This window comes from Mastigoproctus giganteus, chromosome 6 (assembly GCF_048544385.1).
Source record: "Mastigoproctus giganteus isolate SK-2022 chromosome 6, ASM4854438v1, whole genome shotgun sequence".
Classification (NCBI taxonomy): domain Eukaryota; kingdom Metazoa; phylum Arthropoda; class Arachnida; order Uropygi; family Thelyphonidae; genus Mastigoproctus; species Mastigoproctus giganteus.
This window is the reverse complement of record NC_143580.1, coordinates 235,179,626-235,204,065: the sequence shown is the minus strand read 5'-3', so window position 1 is coordinate 235,204,065 and position 24,440 is coordinate 235,179,626. Positions and strand designations below refer to the sequence as shown.

General features: G+C 38.2%; 1 protein-coding gene across 2 annotated transcripts in view; it reads right to left on the bottom strand.

Annotated features, from left to right (window-relative positions):
• Nucleotides 1–19,769: 19,769 nt before the first annotated feature.
• The window catches only part of pcx (pecanex), a 743,348-nt gene continuing 738,677 nt past the window's right edge, over nucleotides 19,770–24,440 (bottom strand). For both annotated transcript variants that reach the window (XM_090376780.1, XM_090376781.1), the window contains one exon: nucleotides 19,770–20,756. In XM_090376780.1, the coding sequence (XP_090232906.1) occupies nucleotides 20,269–20,756 (488 nt within the window). In that variant the 3' untranslated portion in view covers nucleotides 19,770–20,268. The remainder of the gene's footprint in view (nucleotides 20,757–24,440) is intronic.

Below are 24,440 nucleotides of genomic sequence, written 5' to 3'. Positions count from 1 at the left end.
AGGCTTTTGATACTGTTACACATGGAAGACTGCTGCAAAAATTGGAGCAGTGTGGCATTGGAGGCAAATTGCTGCTATGGATAAAGGGGTGGTTGAGGGGGAGAAGACAGAGTGGTAATATCAATGGTAATCAATGGACACTGCTCATCGTGGACTAATGTTATTAGTAGAGTCCTTCAGGGTTCAGTGTTGGGTCCATTATTGTTTTATGTATTTATAAATAATATTGATGATGGTATATCAAGCTTAATGTCCAAGTTTGCAGATGATACGAAGGTTGGCAGCGTTGTTAATGACAGTACACTGCTGCAACAGGATCTCGAAAAGTTGAGCAGATGTACTGATAGAGGTGGTAAATGAAGTTTAACATTGACAAATGTAAAGTACTACACATGGGGAACAGCAACCCCAGAGCAACGTATCAACTCTGTGGTACTACATTGACAGTGGTAGAGAATGAAAACGACATGTGGGTAATTGTGCAGGCAGATATAAAGTTCTCTGAGCAGTGCAGATGGGATGCAAGAGTAGCTCATGGTGTCATCAATGATATACAGGAATTTTTCTAGTAGGGATAAGGAGGTGATTTTTCCCTTGCATAAGGCAATGGTCAGGCCACGCCTTGAGTACTGTTTATAGGTCTGGAGGCCTCATTTCAAGAAGGATGTAGAGCTGCTGGAACGAGTACAGAGAAGAGCAACAAGATTAGTGAATGAAACAAATGGTTGCTCTTACGAAGAAAGTCTTAAGTTTTGCAAATTACATTGTCTGGAGACTAGGCACCGGCGAGGTGATCTGATAGAGGTGTATAAAGCCTTGAATGGGTTGAGCCTGGTCAATGCTGATGGGATTCTTCCTCTTGGTCAGAATAATCACCTGAGAGGGCATAAATTCAAATTGAGGAAAGACAAATGTAGGATTGATGTGCTGAAATTTGCCATTAGCCAGCGGGTATTTGGTTGGTGGAACAGACTTCCATCCCTTGTTGTGGAAGTTGATAGTCTAAATAAATTTAAGTATCAGCTGGTGTGTTTTTGTGAATTTATGTTTTGTGAATGTGATGCAAGAAAGCTTGCTTGCTTTCTTGCATCATATGCCACTACTAATGCTAATGCTAACTTGATAGCATAATACTTATTATTGCTGCATAACCGGTGTATATTCTTATTTTTGCATTTAAGCGTATTACTTTAGTGTAGTTTTCTCAATTAAAATGAATTTAAATGGAAATCTTGCCTCAGACCAGAGTAAAAAAGCAAAGATCTCAAAGTACCGGGTGGCAGTTGGCCTCTGAATCATGGAGGACAGTTGCATCTGAACTATAAAAATTCACAAAATGTACTACTTGTTTGATGTTTGTGGTTGCCATCTGGGATGGAACATGATAGAGCCGAGAGGGAATGTCTTTGTGTGTGTTTGACGTAGAAGTGAGAGGACATTAGGAGCCAACTCAGCATTCTGATGGGTATTTATAAGAGCTTGCAATAACTTGCATACATCAATGCCAGAGCTTGCACTTGCACATTAGTTATCACTGTGGCAACCCACCACGGTAGAACGTGCTGGTCAGGTAGCTACTTTCGGTGACTATATTGTCACAGAAATAAGAAGCCTAACTTTCTGGACTGATGCATATTCCAGTAGAAGCAATGAAAGAACCCCTTTTATTCCTGTCTGCAGCTATTTAATCTATTAGTCTGTGTAATTGCCTCCCCCACCAACAAGCTAGTAGTTTTCTGACTCACCAACACTGCCTCGATACCCTCAGCAATATTCTTGCACCATTCTTATTCAAGTGTATCCCATCCCTGTAGAAGCAGTTACAACTATTAACAAGCTCAGTCCATGTTGGGGAAGATTTTACCCCACGAGCCTTCCAGAATCTCTCCAGGGCCAAATTGAATGACAAAGCTCTCATTATTGAATTTGAAAGTGTCTGCAATTCTGCCCAGACACGATAGGAGGGAGTATATGATGAGAGCCTTGTCGATCAATTCGGCCCTGGAAAGATTGTGCAAGGCTCAAGGGGTAGAATTTTTTTCAGCCTGGACTGTACTTGTTAACAGGAGAGATTGCTTCTACAGCTACAGGGATGGGATACACTTAAATAGAAAGGGTGCAAGAATATTTGCTGATGCTATCGAGGCAGTGTTAGGTGGGTCGGAAAACTGCTAGCTTGGGGGAAGACAAAGACCAATAGATTGACAGTAGCCACTGGCAGAGGTGAAAGAGATTCTTGCACTGCTTCTATTAGAATGAGCAGAAGCCTGAAAAACAAGATGCATGGTATTTCAGAGACTGCTGGGAGCCATTGCGGTACAAGTAAACACATGGGTTGTGTTAGGGTAGCTAAGAATAGAAACAGGTGCAGGTATAATTGCGTGTACAACAATGCTAGAAGTTTAGTAAATAAATTTGATGAATTTGAGGTATTGCTCAAAACATCGAAGGCAGATATAGTTGGGATATCAGAGACGTGGTGTCACACAGATATAAGGGATGCAGAACTGCAATTTGGGGAGTACAACGTCTATAGAAAGGATAGACAGGATAGGAAGGGAGGAGGGGTTATGTTATTAGTTAAGAAACACATAAAAACCAAGGAAGTGAAGCCAGTAGACATCGCTGGACAGTGCAGTGTGGAGTCAGTTTGGTGTGACATAAACATTGGGAGATCAAAATTGAGAGTAGGAGTGTGCTATAGGCCTAATGACTCTGATGAGTATAATAAGGAACTGTACAGGGAAATAGAGTGGGCCAGTAAATCAGAGTGTCTTATAATGGGAGATTTTAATTTCCCAGATATTGACTGGAATTTGGGAGCTGGTTACTCACACACTAGCAGGACTTTTGTGGATTTATTGGATGATTGTTTTCTACATCAGCATGTTCGGGAGGCAACTAGAGGGAGTAATACTCTTGATTTGATTATCAGCAGTGATTCTTCATGCATTAAGAATCTGCAGATAAATGAACCACTAGGTGGCAGTGATCACAGTGTGCTGAAGTGGGATTTACTCAAAGAGGTAACGGCCATTAGGGGTAAAGGGAAGGGTTATTGCTTCCGTAAAGGCGACTACGATGGACTGAGACAGTATTTAAATTCTATACAGTGGGACCAACTGATGATGTTACCAACAGCAAATTCAAAATGAGAAGCATTCAAAGAACTTATCTTGGAAGCTACTAGGCTTTACATACCAACTAAGAAATATTGTTCAAGGTTTAGGCCAAAATGGATGTCAGATGAACTAATGAGACATATGGCAGAGAAGAAAAATGCATGGGATACTTACAAATTAACACATGACACAGAAGCCTATGATAGATACAAGTTGATATGCAACCAAGTTACAAAGGAGGTTAGGCAGGCGAAGGCAGATTACGAGAAATCCTTAGCAAGGGATGCAAAGAAAAACAGCAAAGAGTTCTTTACTTATGTAAACTCTAGAAGGAAGGGAATGAATCAGATTGGTCCACTTGATATTGATGGGTCAAGTGTTGATGATCCTGCTCAGGTAGCTAACAAACTAAATGAATATTTTGCATCGACATTCACACATGAGGAGTTATTCAGCAAGGGGAATGCCAGAGGTGTATTCAACTCTAGCAGTAAGCTAGAGAATCTTGAAATAACTGGGAGTAAAGTGGAGGAGAAACTGTTGAAGATAAACACAAGAAAGGCACCCGGGGTGGATGGGATCTATCCAGTTATATTAAAGGAGTCAGCAAAGGAAGTAAGCAAACCCTTAGCCATAATTATGAGAGCTTCCTTGGACTCAGGGGGAGGTACCCATAGACTGGAAATGTGCAAATGTGACCCCAATTCACAAAGGAGGATCAAAGGCTGACACAAGTAATTATAGACCTGTGAGCTTAACTTCTGTTCCAGGAAAATTAATGGAGGCACTGGTTAAAGAAGCACTGCAGGATCATTTAGACAAGACTTCAGTTATAGCTCAGACACAGCATGGTTTTGTTAAGGGGAAGTCTTGCCTGACCAACTTGATTGGATACTATGATGCAGTCACAAAAGAACTGGATGCAGGGAATAACTTTGATATTATATACTTGGATCTTAGAAAGGCTTTTGATACTGTTGCACATGGAAGACTGCTACACAAATTGGAGCAGTGTGACATTGGAGGCAAATTGCTGCTATGGATAAAGGGGTGGTTGAGGGGGAGAAGACAGAGAGTGGTAATCAATGGACACTGCTCATCGTGGACTGATGTTATTAGTGGAGTCCCTCAGGGCTCAGTGTTGGGTCCATTATTGTTTTCTGTATTTATAAATGATATTGATGATGGTATATCGGGCTTAATGTCCAAGTTTGCAGACGATACAAAGGTTGGCATGGTTGTCAAGGACACTACTGACACTATGCTGCTGCAACAGGATCTGGAAAGGTTGAGCAGATGGGCTGAGAGGTGGCAAATGAAGTTTAACATTGACAAATGTAAAGTACTACACATGGGAAACAGCAACGCCAGAGCAACGTATCAACTCTGTGGTACAACACTGACAGTGGTAGAGAATGAAAGGGACTTGGGGGTGATTGTGCAGGCAGATATGAAGTTCTCTGAGCAGTGCAGACGGGCTGCAAGAGTAGCACATTGTGTATTGTCAATGATATATAGGAATTTTTCTAGCAGGGATAAGGAGGTGATTATTCTCTTGTATAAGGCAATGGTCAGGCCACACCTAGAGTACTGTATACAGGCCTGGAGGCCTCATTTCAAGAAGGATGTAGAGCTGCTGGAACGAGTACAGAGAAGGGCAACAAGATTAGTGAATGGAACAAAGGGGTGCTCTTACGAAGAAAGGCTTAAGATTTGCAAATTACAGTGTCTGGAGACTAGGCACCAGCGAGGTGATCTGATAGAGGTGTATAAAGCATTGAATGGTTTGAGCATGCTCAATGCTGATGGGATTCTTCCTCTAGCTCAGAATAATCACCTGAGAGGGCATAAATTCAAATTGAGGAAAGACAGATGTAGGATAGACGTGCGGAAATTTGCCTTTAGCCAGCGAGTGGTTGGTTGGTGGAACAGACTGCCATCCCTTGTCGTGGAAGTTGATAGCCTAAATAAGTTTAAGGCTCAGCTGGACAGGTATTTTGAACAAACAGAGGGATGAAGTGGAAGTGGTTTTTTTTTTTTTTTTTTTGGCTGATGCTGCATAAGCTTGCTTTCTTGCATCAAATGCCTCTACTAATGCTAATGCTAAACCCTAAAATGCATTCAGTCTGGTTCATTTCATACACCATCAGGGATCTTTATATTGTGGAGTTATACTCCTTAATTGGATTGTCATCATTGCATCACCAGAGTACCTACCCACCTACTGAGGAAAGGCCAAATAGCCTTGAAACAGTGCCATCTAGGTGGTGGTATCCACCGAGAATAAATAACAATAGTCTTCTCTATTGGTGAAGCGTTATTTATTTGAGGTAGTGCAATATCATAGCAACTCGTGAAGGTATTCACAGGTATGGCGGCCTCATTTTAGGAAGGATGTAGAGCTGTTGGAATAAGTACAGGGAAGGGCAATGAGATTGGTGAGGGGAACAAAGGGTTGCTTTTACCAAGAAACCCTTAAGTTCTGCAAATGGCAGCATCTCAAGATTAGGCACATGGGAGGTGATCTGACTGAGATGTATAAGGCTTGAATGGTTTGAGCAAGCTCAATGGTGATGGGATTCTTCCTCTTCCTCAGATTATGAACCTGAGGGGGGTCATAAATTCAAATTGAGGAAAGGCAGTTGCAAAATAGATGTGTGGAAATTTGCCTTTAGCCAGTGCGGGTTGATCTCTGAAACAAAGATGTATTGCAGGATCATCTAGACAAGACTGCAGCAATAATTCAGACACAGCATGGGTTTGTTAAGGGAAAGTCTTGTCTGACAAATTTGATAGGAATTATAATATGGTTAAAAAGGAACTGGATGCAAAAAATAATTTTGATATCATATACTTGGATTTCAGGAAAGCTTTTTTTGACACTGTTCGGCATGGAAGACTACTGTACAAATTGGAGCAGAATGTTATTAAGGGCCAGTTGCTACAACGGATAAAAGGATGGTTGAGTGGGAGAAGGCAGAGGGTGGTAATCAATGGTTACTGCTCTTCGTGGCCTAATGTCATTAGTGGAGTCCCATAGGATTCGGTGTTGGGTCCACTGTTTTTTTTATATATTTATCAATGATATTGATGAATATTGACAGTAATGGCAGTGTGCTACTGCAACCGGATCTAGAGAATTTGGGCTGAAAAGTGGCAACTGAATGTTTAACCTTGACAAATGCAAAGTACTGCATATGGGTAGAAGTAACCCCAGAGAAACGTACCAACTGTGTGGTACTACACTTAAGGTGGTAGAAAACGAAAAAGACCAGTCCTGGGAGTAATTGTGCAGTCAGATATGAAGTTTTCTGAGCAATGCAGACAGGCTGCCAGGGCAAGTCATGGGGTTTTGACAATGATATACAGGAATTTTGCTAGCAGGGAAAAGGAAGTGATTGTCCCTCTCTATAAGGCAATGGTCAGGGCATGCCTTCAGTACTGCGTACAGGTCTGGAGGCCTCAATTTAGGAAGAATGTAGATTTCGTTGAGTGTGTAGAGAGTACGGCAACAAGATTGGTGAGGGGAATGAAGAGATCCTCTTACCAAGAGAGGCTTAAGTTCTGCAAATTGCAGTGGCTGGAGACTAGGCACCTGCGTGGTGATCTGATTGAGGTGTATAAGGCCTTGAATGGGTTAAGCACGCTGAATTCTGATGGGATCCTTCCACTTGTTCAAAATACGAACCTAAGGGGGCATAAATTCAAATTAAGAAAGGACAGATGTAGAATAGATGTGCGGAAATTTGCCTTTAGCCAGCGGGTGGTTAATTGCTGGAACAAACTTCCATCTGTCATTGTGAAAGTTGATAGCTTAAATAAATTCAAGAAGGAAACTAAACAAACAACAGCGACCCCAGAGCAACGTATCAACTCTGTGGTACTACACTGACAGTGGTAGAGAATGAAAGGGACTTGGGGGTGGTTGTGCAGGCAGATATGAAGTTCTCTGAGCAGTGCAGACGGGCTGTAAGAGTAGCTCATGGAGTATTGTCAATGATATACAGGAATTTTTCCAGCAGGGATAGGGAGGTGATTATTCTGTTGTATAAGGCAATGGTCAGGCCACACCTAGAGTACTGTATACAGGTCTGGAGGCCTCATTTCAAGAAGGATGTAGAGCTGCTGGACCGAGTACAGAGAAGGGCAACAAGATTAATGAATGGAACAAAGGGGTGCTCTTACGAAGAAAGGCTTAAGTTTTGCAAATTAGTGTCTGGAGACTAGGCACCAGCGAGGTGATCTGATAGAGGTGTATAAAGCCTTGAATGGTTTAAGCATGCTCAATGCTGATGGGATTCTTGCTCAATTTGAATTTATGCCCTGAGAGGGCATAAATTCAAATTGAGGAAAGACAGATGTAGGATAGACGTGCGGAAATTTGCCTTTAGCCAGCGGGTGGTTGGTTGGTTGGTTGGTGGAACAGACTTCCATCCCTTGTGGTGGAGGTTGATAGCCTAAATAAGTTTTAAGGCTCAGCTGGACAGGTATTTTGAACGAACAGAGGGGTGAAGTGGAGTGGGTTTTTTTTTTTTTTTTGGCTGATGCTGCATAAACTTGCTTTCTTGCATCAAATGCCTCTACTAATGCTAATACAAACTTCTCTAGTGAAATGTTTTTTTTTTTTTTTTTTTTTTTTTTTTTACTTATGCTGTATAAGCATGCTTTATTGCATCATATGCTAGCAATAATGTGCAGTCAAACATGTCTGCATGCAGACTGGCTGCTAGGACAGCTCACTGGTTTTTATCAGTAACAGGAATTTTGCTAGCAGAGATAATGAGGTGATTGTTCTGCTGTATCAGGTTTAGAGGCCTTCTTTTAGGAAAGACATGGATATGTTAGAATAGGTGAAGATTAATGAGCAGAACAAAACTTCTTACAAAGAAATGCTTCAGGTCTGTAATTTGCAGAACCTGAAAACTAGACACCTGTGAGGAAATCTTATTGAGGTGTTTAAAGCTTTGAATGGATTTATTGATATCAATGCTCATCCTTCCTATTGATCAGACTACACAAGAAATGGCTGCATGATAGATCTATGGATTTTTCCTTCAGTTAATGGATTGCTGGAACAAACTTCCATCCAGTGTTGTTGGAAGTGGGTAATTTGATTATATTTAAGGAGAGATTAGACAAATTATTAGAGGGGATGGAATGGTGATGAAATGTATTTTGGAAGATTCTTAAATAGGGGTTACCCTATTTGAGAATAACTAGAAGATTCTCAAATAGGGGTTACCCGTTAACCTATATAAAGAAAGTTAAAACAATAGCCCATGACAAAATAAATAACAACAACCTCGCAACAAACATTCCCAAAAATCTGACAAGACCAAAATACATTTCATCACCATTCCATATGTTGAGTACTGGTACAATAAACTTAACCAAATATGCAAGGGAACCGACATGAAAATCATAGCAAAACCCTTGAACAAATTATACACATTCTTCAGAAATCTACCTTCAAACACGACATTCCAATCACAGCATGACGTCGTATACAGCATCCCATGCAAAAATTGCGACGCTGTTTATGTAGGATTTACCATGGGAGTGGCACAGCTTCGAGCAAAACAACATTAAGCTTCTGTGTGGGCAGGTCATTCAAATGCATCGGAACTTTCGTTCCACACAATAAATGAACGACATTCATTCAGCTTTAATGAAACAAAAATTATAAATATTCAACACAACTACCACAAAGTACTTATTGCAGAAATCTTAGAGATGACACTTCAATCAATATCCGTAGGCCATTCCTATTGTCCGACGATTGGTCACTTATACGCATGAGTGAAGAACAAACACTGCAACATAAGACAAAAGTTTCGGATTAATTGTGAGTTGCTCTATTCCTGTGAACATGACGTCCGAAAAGTTCTAGTCCGACTTAAGGAATGTAAAGAATAATCCCCCCCCCCCCCAATATCCAATTTTATTAGACCCCTAAATTTAACTCTAAATTCTAGCTACAGGACCAAAAGAAATAATCAGTCCATATTTATTAAACAGTTTAGACCTTCAAAATCTAATTTTATGCCAATTCACGTAATGGTTTCCTTGCTGCCAGAGGTATGGTGTTTGAAGACAGAAGTCTTGAGCACTCATTGTTGAGACTGCACGGTCTGAACATAACGGTTCTGACAGTGGGGAAGCTGTCCCACCTGTTTTGCAAAATTGATATCGCCATCCTCAAGAATTATTAGTGAGTTGGACTAGGAGAGTTGGAAAAGAAACTTCCTATATCTAAAATAAAGGTAATCCCTGTTGATTTATAATATAATTACAAATATATATACAGGGTGTCTCAAAAATATTGGTACAAACGTTTAGGGAAGGTAGGTAACATCTAAAAGAATGTGAATCGCATGGGAACCCATAACCGGAAACGTCACCATAAGTCGGTATACGCCGCTGTTCATCAGTTCGCGTGAGAGAAAATTTCTGGTTTACTCATTCAAGCAGTAGTTGCCGCACGAAAAGCATGCATCGATATACAAAGTGTGAGCTGGCAGACATGCACCTAGTGTATGGATTAGCAGAGGGAAATGGATGAGCTGCTCAACCAATTTATGGAGAACGCTTCCCAGACAGACATGTAACGGACCACTGTTTGTTTGCGCGCATGTGCATCAAAATTTGTGCGATTATGGGTCATTTAGAGGTAACAGGAGTAGTGCGGGCAGACCACGTTCGACGCAAACTCCCGTCTTGGAAAAAAGTGTGTTGAATGCCGTCCAGAATAATCCTACTACCAGCACATGTGCCATTGCCTCTGCCTTAGGAGTGTCTCGTTGCAGTGTACAGCATGTCTGGCAGGATTCCTTACACCCATTTCATCTCCAAAGGCTTCAGTTACTGTCCCCCCCCACCCAAGATCATCCTGCACATATGACTTTTGCACAGTGGTTTCTCCAAGAAAGTGTTCAAGACTTGAATTTTCCAGCCTATGTTTTGTTCGTGGATGAGACTTATTTCACTCGGGAAGGCTTATTCAATCAGCACAATGCTCATGTGTGTGGGCTCACGACAACCCACACGATGTGCACCCCATGCGGCACAACATCGCTAAATGTGTGGGCAGGTATGGTCGGTTACTGCTCAGTCGGCCCATACCTGTTACCATCCCGCATGAACTCCGCTAAATATCGGTTCTTTCTTGAACAAGCTCTACCAGGGCTACTTGATGTTCCAGCAAATGTGAGCTACAATATTTGGTTTCAACGTGACGGGGCACCTGCCCATTATGGAAGGTGTGTTCGTGATCATTTGAACAGGCGTTTTGGGCGTCGATGGATTGGCCGTTGTGGACCCGTTGCCTGCCCCTCCCATGCTCACCTGATTTATTGAGATTTGATTTCTTTCTGTGGGGGCCCTCAAATCTATCATGTATGAATTGCCTGTGGAGACGGAAATGGATCTCGTGGTGAGACTTGTCTGCGCTGCTGCTACTGTCAAAGAAACTCCAGGTGTGTTCGACCGTGGCCACCAATCCATGCTGCGTTGGTGTCATGCATGCATCGGGTCTCATGGTGGAACCTTCGAGCATCTGTTGTAATATCATGAAATGCATCCATCTCGTACTCCATTGTTAATATTATGTCAAATAAATGTTTGCCACTAATTACTGTCTTGTGTCTCTGCTACTACTTCCCCATGACGTTTCTGGTTATGGGTTCCTATGCGATTCATATTCCTTTAGATGTTACCTACCTCCCCTAAACGTTTGTACCAATATTTTTGAGACACCCTGTATACATAAATGTAATTACAAGTATATATATATAATAATAATAAAAAAATAAAGACATTTTAAGCGTTAAAATAACTTGTAATGAAATTACAAAGGGCATTAATGATGATACTTTTGCAGTTTTCTGTTAAAAATAAGTTGAAACTGCAATTAATTTCCTACTCTGTTAAGAGAATGTCACTCCCTTTCAAAATATAAGTATTATATGAATACAGGCATACCTCGGTTAACGTTACCTCTGATAACGAAGCCTCGATATAACGAAGTCCGCAATTTCAAGTCCCATTTAACATAAAAAAATATTCCAATTTAAGGCCAACGCCCGACAATCATCCGATTGGTGACTGACGGCGACTCGTTACGTATTCCCGAGTGCTCCCGAGCTGCGGGCATGTCTGTTATAACAGTTTTGCGTGTCAATCGCGTAATTTAGTTGTTGTTTACATGATTGACGTTGTTTCAGTGTGTCGCATTGCAATAATTGATGTAGGTTCTTTATAGCATTACATAACGTAGATTTTGTAAATTTTAATAGAAATATTTTTGTTTTAGTTAATTAAAATGTCAGAATCAAAGAAAAGAAAAGCAATTTCTTTGGAAACTAAACTAAATATCGTACGACGTGTTAAAAGCGGCGAAAGAAAATCCGATGTGGCACATTCTTTAGGATTAGCGCAATCAACTTTAACAACCATACTAAGTCAATCAGAAAAAATAAAACAGTCTGCTCAGAATTGTACAGATGTTACAGCGGCAAAATTAACTCGCTTAAGGAATCCAATTTTAGAAAAAATGGAGAAAATGTTAAGTTTGTGGATAGATGATATGTCACAACGTCATATGCCTTTAAGTCAAATGGTGATAGAAAGGAATAGCGAAAGCTTAAAAAGCGGTACTCACCTTGAAATTAATCTGCGATGGTTTACTTAGGAAGCGTGGTTAATGTTTAAGTTGAATTGTTGAATTGAAAATTAAAAGGGAGGGAAGTAGGTAAAAGTTGACTGAGTTAAATAGGCGCAAGGAAATAGAAGTGTACACATCCAATCCTTGGTTGTCATCGAAATAAAGAGAAGAAGGAATGATTAAAAACTATGTAAGTGAATCCGATGAAGCCAATAGTTAGTCTTTACGAGGACTTTCGTTAGTTAGAGAACATCTTCAGTTGGCAATGTGTGGGGAGAGAACGCGCGTGATATTTTAAGAATAAAAAATTAAAAAATTATACTCTCGTGATGCCTTTTTTGACATGTGGGAACTTTAATCTCGAGAGGTTCCAAATTGGGGAAAGATTGAAGGGGAGTTTAGAATTTAGAATTTTGAGGTTAGAGTGGTGCTTGTACCATTCAATAACTAGGGCTTCATATTGGAGTATTCTGTAACTGGATTTTAGTTTAATGATTGAAATGGCAGAGTCGATGAGCGGGTTGTGGTTGTGAGTCTGGGCATGAGTTGTGAGTTCTGTGACAGATTGGTTGGACATGAGACTATGAAAATGGTAGTATGCACGGGTATTGGATGTTTTTGATGAGCCAAATTTAGTAGTGGTACTTCCGATATAACATGTGTTGCAGTTTGGTTGACAATTGATGAGGTATATAATATTATTAAGGTCGTTTGTAGGATATTTGTATGAGTCTTTATAGGTGCTGAAGAAGGATCCTAATTTGTTGTAGGTGGAAAAAACAAGGGAGATATCAGTGTTGTTAAATAGGCGTCGGAACTGTCCTGCTAGTTCATTGTGGTAAGGGAGGACTATGCGGATGTTTGTTTTATTTTTGTCTTTGGTTGGGGTGTTAGATTTAATTTTATTTTTAGCGTTAAGGATTGTATTTAAAATAAGTTGGTGGGGGTAACCTCTGGATATAAATTTGTCGGTGATATACTGTATTTCATTGTGAAGGTCAGTGGGTAAGGAACTGTACTTTAGTGCATTGTGAATTTGGTTATATAAAACTGCCTTTTTAGTGTTTAGAGGGTGATGAGAAGCAAAATGTAAGTATTTACCGGTGTTTGTATTTTTCCTGAAAATTTTCGTATTTAATTTTGTGCCTGTTATATAGATAGTAAGATTAAGGAAATTAATCTGATTATTTTGTCCAATTTCAAGGGTGAATTTAAGTCTATCGTGTACAGAGTTAAGTTTTATGAAGAGGTTATCAATAATGGATCTGTTGCCTATTACAAGAATGTCGTCGGCATAGCGCATGTATAGTTTTAGTTCAGGGGGAAAGGGGTGTAGAATTTGGCTTTCAATGGCGGCTAGGTAGATTTCAGATAATGGGGCTGAAATCCCTAGTCCCATTGGTAAGCCAAATATTTGTTGAAAGATTTTTTTGTTGAATCTAAAAAATCTTGCTTCTAATAGAAGGGTGGTGAGTTCAAGGATATGGTCTATAGAAAGGGAGGTACGTTTTGTTAAGGTATCGTCTGTTTCTAAGAATTTGCGTAGGGCTTGTAAAGTAAATGGAATATGGACATTCGTGTAAAGAGAAGTAACGTCATAGGAAGCTAGGATGTCTGTATCGGATATTGTGATATTATTAATTTTTTGAAAAGCTTGATTGGTGTTATTGATCTTGAATGTGGAAAATTTAGTAAGGGGGGTTATGATTTTAACCAGGAAGGAGGATAAATTAGCGAAAGCTGAATTGCTGTATGATATAATTGGTCTTAAAGGGTGGTCAGCTTTGTGTAACTTGATAATCCCGAACATGTGGGGGAGGATGTTATTGCGAATTCCAATTTGCTGTAGTGTGGAAAGGTTAATTTCCTTATTTTGCCTGAGTTTCCTGAGAATTATGTCGAGTTTATTTTTGAGTCTTGTGATGTTGTGGTTATTAACATTTATGTATGTGTTTGGGTCTGCTAAGATGGATTCTAATTTTTCGGTGTAGATGTCTTTATCTATTATAACGATCGTATCACCTTTATCAGCTTTTTGAATAATAACGTTAGAAGTTTTACTGAGTTTGTGTAAATCCATAAGCTGTTGTTTTTTTATATTAGAGCAGGAAGAAAGTTTGGTATTAATAATACTATTTGTTTGGTGCATTAGGCGCCATTTATCGGGATGATGTTCGAGTTTGGACTGGAGTTCAACGATGCAGTCTTTTATAGGGTAATGTTGATTTTTGATGGCAAAATTAAAGCCATATTCCAGGCCAGAAAGTTCAGCGGGTGTAAAGGATTTGGAAGAGAGGTTAACGGTGGTGATTTTTGTGGGGGAACGAGTCGTAAGGGAATTCCATTTTTTATTATGTCTTTGTGTTATTTCTTGGTTGGTAGCATTAATACGTATATTGTTTTTGTTGGTGAACTCGATCCAGGCATGAGGGGTCATTTCTTTTTTAAGGTAAAATCTGAGTTGGTGTATACTATTTAAAAGGCTATATTTTTTGTTATATCTCTTCCTGATTTCTTCACGGATGATCATAATAGATGTGCGGTGTATGATATGGGGATATTTTTTGCAATTATTTTTAGGAAAAAGGCGGGCAAATTTAGGGATGATATTGTGGTGGAGGCATTTTTGTAAAAAGGCAATGTGTAACTTATTGGAAAAATATTTGATGAGTATACTGGTTAGTTGAGTTTTTTTATGATTATTAGACATGTCTAAAGGCATCAGAGAGAATAAGGAATGTGAAAAAATTAAAATTGGAGGGGCGGTGCAGATAAGGTGTCGGTTATTACCGTTAAAAATATCTTATTAAATTTGACAATACGAAATTTTTAGAAATCTTCAAGTACCGTGTTAATGGACTAGAAAGGAATAGCGAAAGCTTAAAAAGCGGTACTCACCTTGAAATTAATCTGCGATGGTTTACTTAGGAAGCGTGGTTAATGTTTAAGTTGAATTGAAAATTAAAAGGGAGGGAAGTAGGTAAAAGTTGACTGAGTTAAATAGGCGCAAGGAAATAGAAGTGTACACATCCAATCCTTGGTTGTCATCGAAATAAAGAGAAGAAGGAATGATTAAAAACTATGTAAGTGAATCCGATGAAGCCAATAGTTAGTCTTTACGAGGACTTTCGTTAGTTAGAGAACGTCTTCAGTTGGCAATGTGTGGGGAGAGAACGCGCGTAAACCATCGCAGATTAATTTCAAGGTGAGTACCGCTTTTTAAGCTTTCGCTATTCCTTTCTAGTCCATTAACACGGTACTTGAAGATTTCTAAAAATTTCGTATTGTCAAATTTAATAAGATATTTTTAACGGTAATAACCGACACCTTATCTGCACCGCCCCTCCAATTTTAATTTTTTCACATTCCTTATTCTCTCTGATGCCTTTAGACATGTCTAATAATCATAAAAAAACTCAACTAACCAGTATACTCATCAAATATTTTTCCAATAAGTTACACATTGCCTTTTTACAAAAATGCCTCCACCACAATATCATCCCTAAATTTGCCCGCCTTTTTCCTAAAAATAATTGCAAAAAATATCCCCATATCATACACCGCACATCTATTATGATCATCCGTGAAGAAATCAGGAAGAGATATAACAAAAAATATAGCCTTTTAAATAGTATACACCAACTCAGATTTTACCTTAAAAAAGAAATGACCCCTCATGCCTGGATCGAGTTCACCAACAAAAACAATATACGTATTAATGCTACCAACCAAGAAATAACACAAAGACATAATAAAAAATGGAATTCCCTTACGACTCGTTCCCCCACAAAAATCACCACCGTTAACCTCTCTTCCAAATCCTTTACACCCGCTGAACTTTCTGGCCTGGAATATGGCTTTAATTTTGCCATCAAAAATCAACATTACCCTATAAAAGACTGCATCGTTGAACTCCAGTCCAAACTCGAACATCATCCCGATAAATGGCGCCTAATGCACCAAACAAATAGTATTATTAATACCAAACTTTCTTCCTGCTCTAATATAAAAAAACAACAGCTTATGGATTTACACAAACTCAGTAAAACTTCTAACGTTATTATTCAAAAAGCTGATAAAGGTGATACGATCGTTATAATAGATAAAGACATCTACACCGAAAAATTAGAATCCATCTTAGCAGACCCAAACACATACATAAATGTTAATAACCACAACATCACAAGACTCAAAAATAAACTCGACATAATTCTCAGGAAACTCAGGCAAAATAAGGAAATTAACCTTTCCACACTACAGCAAATTGGAATTCGCAATAACATCCTCCCCCACATGTTCGGGATTATCAAGTTACACAAAGCTGACCACCCTTTAAGACCAATTATATCATACAGCAATTCAGCTTTCGCTAATTTATCCTCCTTCCTGGTTAAAATCATAACCCCCCTTACTAAATTTTCCACATTCAAGATCAATAACACCAATCAAGCTTTTCAAAAAATTAATAATATCACAATATCCGATACAGACATCCTAGCTTCCTATGACGTTACTTCTCTTTACACGAATGTCCATATTCCATTTACTTTACAAGCCCTACGCAAATTCTTAGAAACAGACGATACCTTAACAAAACGTACCTCCCTTTCTATAGACCATATCCTTGAACTCACCACCCTTCTATTAGAAGCAAGATTTTTTAGATTCAACAAAAAAATCTTTCAACAAATATTTGGCTTACCAATGGGACTAGGGATTTCAGCCCCATTATCTGAAATCTACCTAGCCGCCATTGAAAGCCAAATTCTACACCCCTTTCCCCCTGAACTAAAACTATACATGCGCTATGCCGACGACATTCTTGTAATAGGCAACAGATCCATTATTGATAACCTCTTCATAAAACTTAACTCTGTACACGATAGACTTAAATTCACCCTTGAAATTGGACAAAATAATCAGATTAATTTCCTTAATCTTACTATCTATATAACAGGCACAAAATTAAATACGAAAATTTTCAGGAAAAATACAAACACCGGTAAATACTTACATTTTGCTTCTCATCACCCTCTAAACACTAAAAAGGCAGTTTTATATAACCAAATTCACAATGCACTAAAGTACAGTTCCTTACCCACTGACCTTCACAATGAAATACAGTATATCACCGACAAATTTATATCCAGAGGTTACCCCCACCAACTTATTTTAAATACAATCCTTAACGCTAAAAATAAAATTAAATCTAACACCCCAACCAAAGACAAAAATAAAACAAACATCCGCATAGTCCTCCCTTACCACAATGAACTAGCAGGACAGTTCCGACGCCTATTTAACAACACTGATATCTCCCTTGTTTTTTCCACCTACAACAAATTAGGATCCTTCTTCAGCACCTATAAAGACTCATACAAATATCCTACAAACGACCTTAATAATATTATATACCTCATCAATTGTCAACCAAACTGCAACACATGTTATATCGGAAGTACCACTACTAAATTTGGCTCATCAAAAACATCCAATACCCGTGCATACTACCATTTTCATAGTCTCATGTCCAACCAATCTGTCACAGAACTCACAACTCATGCCCAGACTCACAACCACAACCCGCTCATCGACTCTGCCATTTCAATCATTAAACTAAAATCCAGTTACAGAATACTCCAATATGAAGCCCTAGTTATTGAATGGTACAAGCACCACTCTAACCTCAAAATTCTAAATTCTAAACTCCCCTTCAATCTTTCCCCAATTTGGAACCTCTCGAGATTAAAGTTCCCACATGTCAAAAAAGGCATCACGAGAGTATAATTTTTTAATTTTTTATTCTTAAAATATCACGCGCGTTCTCTCCCCACACATTGCCAACTGAAGACGTTCTCTAACTAACGAAAGTCCTCGTAAAGACTAACTATTGGCTTCATCGGATTCACTTACATAGTTTTTAATCATTCCTTCTTCTCTTTATTTCGATGACAACCAAGGATTGGATGTGTACACTTCTATTTCCTTGCGCCTATTTAACTCAGTCAACTTTTACCTACTTCCCTCCCTTTTAATTTTCAATTCAACAATTCAACTTAAACATTAACCACGCTTCCTAAGTAAACCATCGCAGATTAATTTCAAGGTGAGTACCGCTTTTTAAACTTTCGCTATTCCTTTCTAGTCCATTAACACGGTACTTGAAGATTTCTAAAAATTTCGTATTGTCAAATGGTGATTCAAGAAAAAGCATTATTTTTGTTTAATCACCTGAAATCTAAACAAACTGAAGAAATTACGGAAACCTTTGGGGCTTCTCGTGGTTGGTTAGAGAAATTTAAAAAACGGGCCAGGATTCATAGTGTAAAATTAACAGGAGAAGCTGCAAGTGCAGATGTTGAAGCTGCAAATAAGTTTCCAGAAAAACTAAAGGAAATAATTGAACGTGAAAATTTTCCACCAAATTTGGTGTTCAATGTTGACGAAAGCGGTTTGTTCTGGAAACGGCTACCAACAAAAAGCTTCATTTCTATTGAAGAAAAATCAGCTGCTGGGTTCAAAGCAGCCAAAGACCGTTTAACGTTACTCTTTGGATCAAATGCCTCTGGCGATTATAAATTAAAATTGTTATTAGTTTACCATTCAGAAAATCCGAGGGCGTTAAAAGGTAACATAAAAATGAATTTACCTGTAATATGGAAAGCAAATAGAAAAGCGTGGGTTACCAAGGAGTTATTTACTGATTGGTTTGTTAACCACTTTTGTCTTGGAGTAAAACGGTATTGTCAAAAAAACAACTTTGAAGAAAAAGCTCTTTTGTTGTTAGACAATGCTCCGGGACATCCTACTGATCTTAACACGTTGGACACATGCATTCCTGTCAAAGTTGTGTTTCTTCCAGCAAACACAACTTCCCTGATTCAACCATTGGATCAGGGAGTAATAGCATCATTTAAAGCTTATTATCTGCGTCGAACTTTAAGCAATTTAACTGAACTAGAGGATAAAGTGGAAATGACAGTTAAAACTTTTTGGAAAAACTACACCATTAAAAACGCAATTGAAAACATTGATAGTTCTTGGAAAGAAGTCACTAAGAAATGCTTAAATGGAGTTTGGCGCAAAATATGGCCAGAAGTTGTACTAGAAGAAGAAAATAACATCCAAGAAATTAGAAATGAAGTTATCCAGATGGCTCAATCAATAGGTTTCGAAAATGTCGATGAAGAGGATGTTAGAAATTTATTGAATGCAGAAGATGATGGTTTTTCAGTGGAAGATTTAGAAAACCTTGTTAGCAACGAAGACAAAGATAATGAAGGCGAAGTTAAAGAAGTTCCTGCCGAAAAAGTGTTAACAACCAAAGATTTAAAAAGGTGCTTAAATGACATTGAAAACGTTTTAAATTTTTTTAGTGAAAATGATCCCGATTTAGGAAGAAGTGTTATAGTTAAGCGATCAGTGTTAAATGCAATAACTCCGTATAGGCAATTGTTAAATGAAAGAGAAAAAAAGCATAAACAATCAACTTTAACCTCATATTTTAAAATGTGATTTCACTTTGTATGTAAGTTGACTGTTTATTTATTTAATAAAACTTTTCTTTGTTCGAAAAAAAGCTTTTCATTTTCTTTACGTAGGAACGTATCCCTATTCTGGCCATAGTATTTTTACCTCTGAAAACGAAGTTCCGCTTAACGAAGTAATTTCGTGGAACGCATCTTATTCGTTAATTCAGGTATGCCTGTACTTATCTAAAGTACAATTTTGTTTAAGCAAATTTCAAAAAGAGACAGTGCAATCCTGATCAGTATACAATTTTTCTTTTAATACAAATATTTTCAAGGTAAAAATTTGTACATATTTTTCACTGTGAAAGTAAAAAAAACTTACAAACAAAATACATATTCTGCTGCTGTTTTCAAGTCCTGATACTTGAACACACACACACACACACACACACACACACACACACACACACACACACACACACACACACACACACACACACACACACACACACACACACACACACACACACAGTAAAAGACCCTCATTGCTGATGCCAGAAAAGTACATCTGTAATTGTAGAAGGCCTTTTTGCTAGTTACATTGCTGTACATTGTTTTCAAGGGTAGACTTGTCCAAAGCTCATGTTCTATTTGGAAAGGAGGAGGAATTTCACATAACCTTCAATAGGTTTAAATGACTAGTCTTGTTTTTTGTGGTCATCATGATGAGTTTTTCCCCATATCGGCATTAAATATTTTTAGTATATCTAACTGTTATTTTTCCTCATAAATGGTTGCACTTAAAAATAAAGAATGGAAGCAAACAGTACACGTGCTGTACAGAGTTCAGTGCTATGTTTGATTGGCAAGAGGCTAAAAGTTTTTTTTGTAACACAAGACACATTAGCTGCAGTCTCTAATATGCTTTGTCAGGAAATTGTGCATGTCATGATTTGGTAATATTCACAAACTTAATTTTTCTGCTCTTATCAAGAAATTAATGAAAATATTTTTACAATGGTAGATGCTGTTGAACAGTAGCAGCACCTGTGATGTGAGAATAATCTGCTTGCCCTTGATGACTGACAAAGGAAGCTGAGTTAGCATCTTCACTACCACCTAAACTACCATAGTTTCCTGCAAGAGATGCGTTTCCACCACTTGTGCTTCCTGAAGAATTTGCACTATTCGCCAAAGCAGCACTACTAAGAGAACTGGTTGCAACAAGGTCACTGGAAAATGGACGGAAGGCAGTTAGGTTCACTAGTGTTGAGGAAGTTTGTTTGCCAAGAGAGATTGTGGCAATGGCAACGTTACTTGAGCTGGTACGTGTAAAAGAGGCACTATTACGACCCAGACTGCTAACTGTGCTCCCACGTCCGATACTACTTGTAGTACTTGTTCTTCCTGTGCTTCTTCCTGCTGCATCACTGTTTCCATCTCCAGAGTGGCTGCCCGAATGTGAACCACTGTGACCACTGGAATGGCTACCTCTAGCTACTGGAAAAAAAAAAAAAAAAAAAATTACTAATGAAATAATTAAATTATAATAAAAGTCAAATCAATAAACAAATATACAAAATGTGACTAGTCATGTTTTGTATATTTGTATAGTAAGCACATGAGTGTTTTATTTAAGTATATAATGTGTGTATAAAGTTTTAATATGCAAAGATAAAAAGGGATTTAGTATTAATAAGGCCAAATGATGTAAAGAAGCAAATATTTTCTGCATCAGCCAAAAATAAATAAATAAATAAATAATAATAATAATAAAAAAATGGAATATTCCCACAAGGTAATCATCCAATTATGCTTTATACATAGTCACACCCTCTGCCTCCATCACACACAACTTATTCCAATGTTTGAAAATCTGCCCATAGATGAACTTCATGAGATCTGTTATTCCCTTAGATTTTAAATTTGTGTCCTTTTGTTTGTGTTTCATCTAATAGACCTTCCTCTTTCATTTTACTCGATTCCTTTGGTGCCTTATATACCTCAATTAGATCCCCCTTAGATGGATAGTTGTTAAACTCTGCAGTGCACACTTTCTAAGCTGTTCTTCGTATGATTGCCTTACATTTATCACCAATCTGGTTGCCCTTTTCTGAACCCTCTCCTAAAATCTGTCTTTTTTTTTAGGTGTGGTCTTCAGATCTGAATATGATGTTTCGAATGCTGTTTAAACATCACCTTATAAAGAGGGATAATGACCTCCTTCCCCCTACTAGTAAAGGCCTTATAAATCAGAGACAGGACACAATGTGTGTGGAGGCGCTTCCGTAGCCAGGTGGGCAGGAGCAGCAGTGCATAGCACACGCTTCTTGATTAGACCGGGGTTCGAGCCAGTGACCACCAAATACTGAGGATGCAGAAAGGTCAGGGAATGACCACCGCATATCCCTGAGCAATATGGCCTTAGTTGCTGATGCTCCTAAAAACCAAATAACAAACAAAACAACAAACTATGTGTGTCTTCTTAGCTGTCTGTTTACACTGCATAGGATTTCATGTCAGATTGAATCATTACACCTAAATTTTTTTCATTTTGAGCCACTTTTGGCACCTCACCAGCTGAGCTTATTGGTGACTTTCAAGACTTCCGTTTCCCAAATGCATAACCTTAATTTAAAAGAAATAAACTTTAGTTACTATTTTTGATGACCACAGATGCAACCAATCCACAATTAACAAGCAATATTCACCAAAATGAAGATGAACTCAATGGTTACTTTATGTTGATATTTACAGAAGAAAAACCCTTTATGTCAATGAGAAATTATGGGAGTGAAGTTGAAAAATATGTAATTAATGATACTGAAATTTCAAATGATTACTATTACAGTATAAACTTATATTAGAGATTAATATCAATCAATCAATCTAATATGGCAATGGTCTCTGCAGTAATGTTTCTTGGTGTCACATTTCATTCTCAATTCGCTTTCAAAGAACATTGTTTGAGGGTGTCAGATAATATCAAAATTATTTTTGAAGATGAATTCTGAACTCCCTCAAATGGCTCAACGGGAAATCCAGTTGCTCAAGAACAACTTCACAAAAACCTGAAAATTTGTAGTTATATATTGTGTGGGATGTTGTGGCACTAAAGATAATTAACATTTCAACTGGATATGAAAGCAAGTTGCCTCATTCACATTCTAAAATGGGTAATTTCCACTATTAGTATTAGCAATGGCCACATGGTGCAAGGAAACCTATGGCTCATATTGCAGCCAAAAATAAATAAAATAATAAGAGAAAAGAAAATAGACAACTTATGCATTTCCCTCCTCCCATAGGTAATTATCCAGCTGACCTCTGAATTTCCCCAAACTGTCAGCCTTTACCACCCACGTAGGTAACTTATTCCAGTAATTTATAACTCGCTGGCTAAAATAAAACTTTCTGCAATCCAGTCTAAACATCCCCCCCCCATCCTGTAACTCGAAATTATGGCCATTCCAGAATCATTTATAACCATGCAAATTTTGTCCTCATTCATTTTACTTATGTCTCTTAAGCCTTAAATACCTCAACAAGTCTCCTCTAAGGTGCCTAGTTTCCAAGCTCTGCAACCCACATATTCAGTCTTTGGACCCTTTCAAGAAGCACAATGTCTTTCTTTAGGTGCTGTCTCCATACTTGAACATAGTATTCCAAGTGTGGCCTAACTATAGTCTTATACAGTCAGTCCTCGTGTAACACGTGTTTACACTACACGAATTCGATCATACACGATTTATAAATAGGGGAACGATATCTTATATGACACGAACCGAATTCACTTATGCACGATTCGCCTTTGTGTTTACAAGAAATGGCAGTCGAACGCAGAATCACCCCCAACCGAATGCAACACAATAGGAATGAAGAGAAGATTCTGAAAATGTATTTGTTTTTTATATCAGTGAAGGGGAAACACATTTCACCATAATAACGTAAAAACCAACACAATTCCAGCTATCGGTATAATCGCAAATGCAATTAGATAGAGTTTACTACCAGTTTATAACAGATTCCATTAGCATAAACGCAACTGGAAATTGCTTTTATTGTTTTATGGTAGTAACCCCTAGAAATGTGCTTTAGTAAAATGTGGGGTGTTAATCTCTGCCTTTACGGTGTTGTTTATTCAGTTGCTACACGCGTGCAGCTTTGTTTATGTGTATCAAGCGTGCCTCCTCGTTTTGTAATTGTGCTTTATTCCCTAAAAATGAGTAAAATACTTAAAAGGTGTGAAAAGGAAGCGTCCTGGTGAAGACTTATGCAGATTCAGAGAGAAAAAGAAAAGCAATATCGATAAACAGAGGCGGACTGGATCAAAAATTCTTACTCAGGAAAATTTATAGTGGCCTCATACTATGGTTTATGGCCAAAATCACACTGGCCTCCGACCCACTGGGGGTTTCCCCAGTAAGGTTTATGGCCAGTCTGCCGCTGTCGATAGAGAAAAAATAAGAAATTGTGAAACGCTTTGAGCGAAATGAAAGACCATGTGATATTGCACGTGCTACAGACCTAAATGAGGCAACGTTGAGAATTACAAAGAATGCAGAGAAAATAAAAACAACTTTCATAGCAGGAACAACTCAAAGTGTAATTGAAATCCATTAGATTAAGGCACAAAGAATTGGAAGAGATGGAACGGCTGTCATCTGTTTGGATAGAAAATCAAACAAAAAACAAGTTTGCTTACGATAGAAGCAAAAGCATTAGCAATATTTTGTTACGTAATAGTCGTAATAAAATACGTAAATATTTTATTACGATTATTTATTGTGTTATGGTAAGGTTTTGGTTACAAATGTGTGTTCAATCTTGGGTGGTCAGCACATAACCCTATTTTTCCCATAGAGCCTGTTTATATTGCATGAGGGTTTCTAGGAACAACTATTGTGCTATACGAGGACTGACCGTATAATGGGATTATGACATCCTTATCTCTACTAGCAATTGTTCGATAAATCATCGATAGGACACCATGGGCCCTCCTTGCAACCAGTCTACAATGCTCAGAGAACTTCATGTCTGACTGTATCTTAACACCAAAGTCCCTTTCCTCTACTACTGGCTTTAGTTCAACTCCATCAAGTGTATAAGTTATTTTGGAGTTATTGTTCCCCAGGTGTAATATCTTGCATTTTGCTGAATTAAAGCATAGTTGCCACTTTTGTG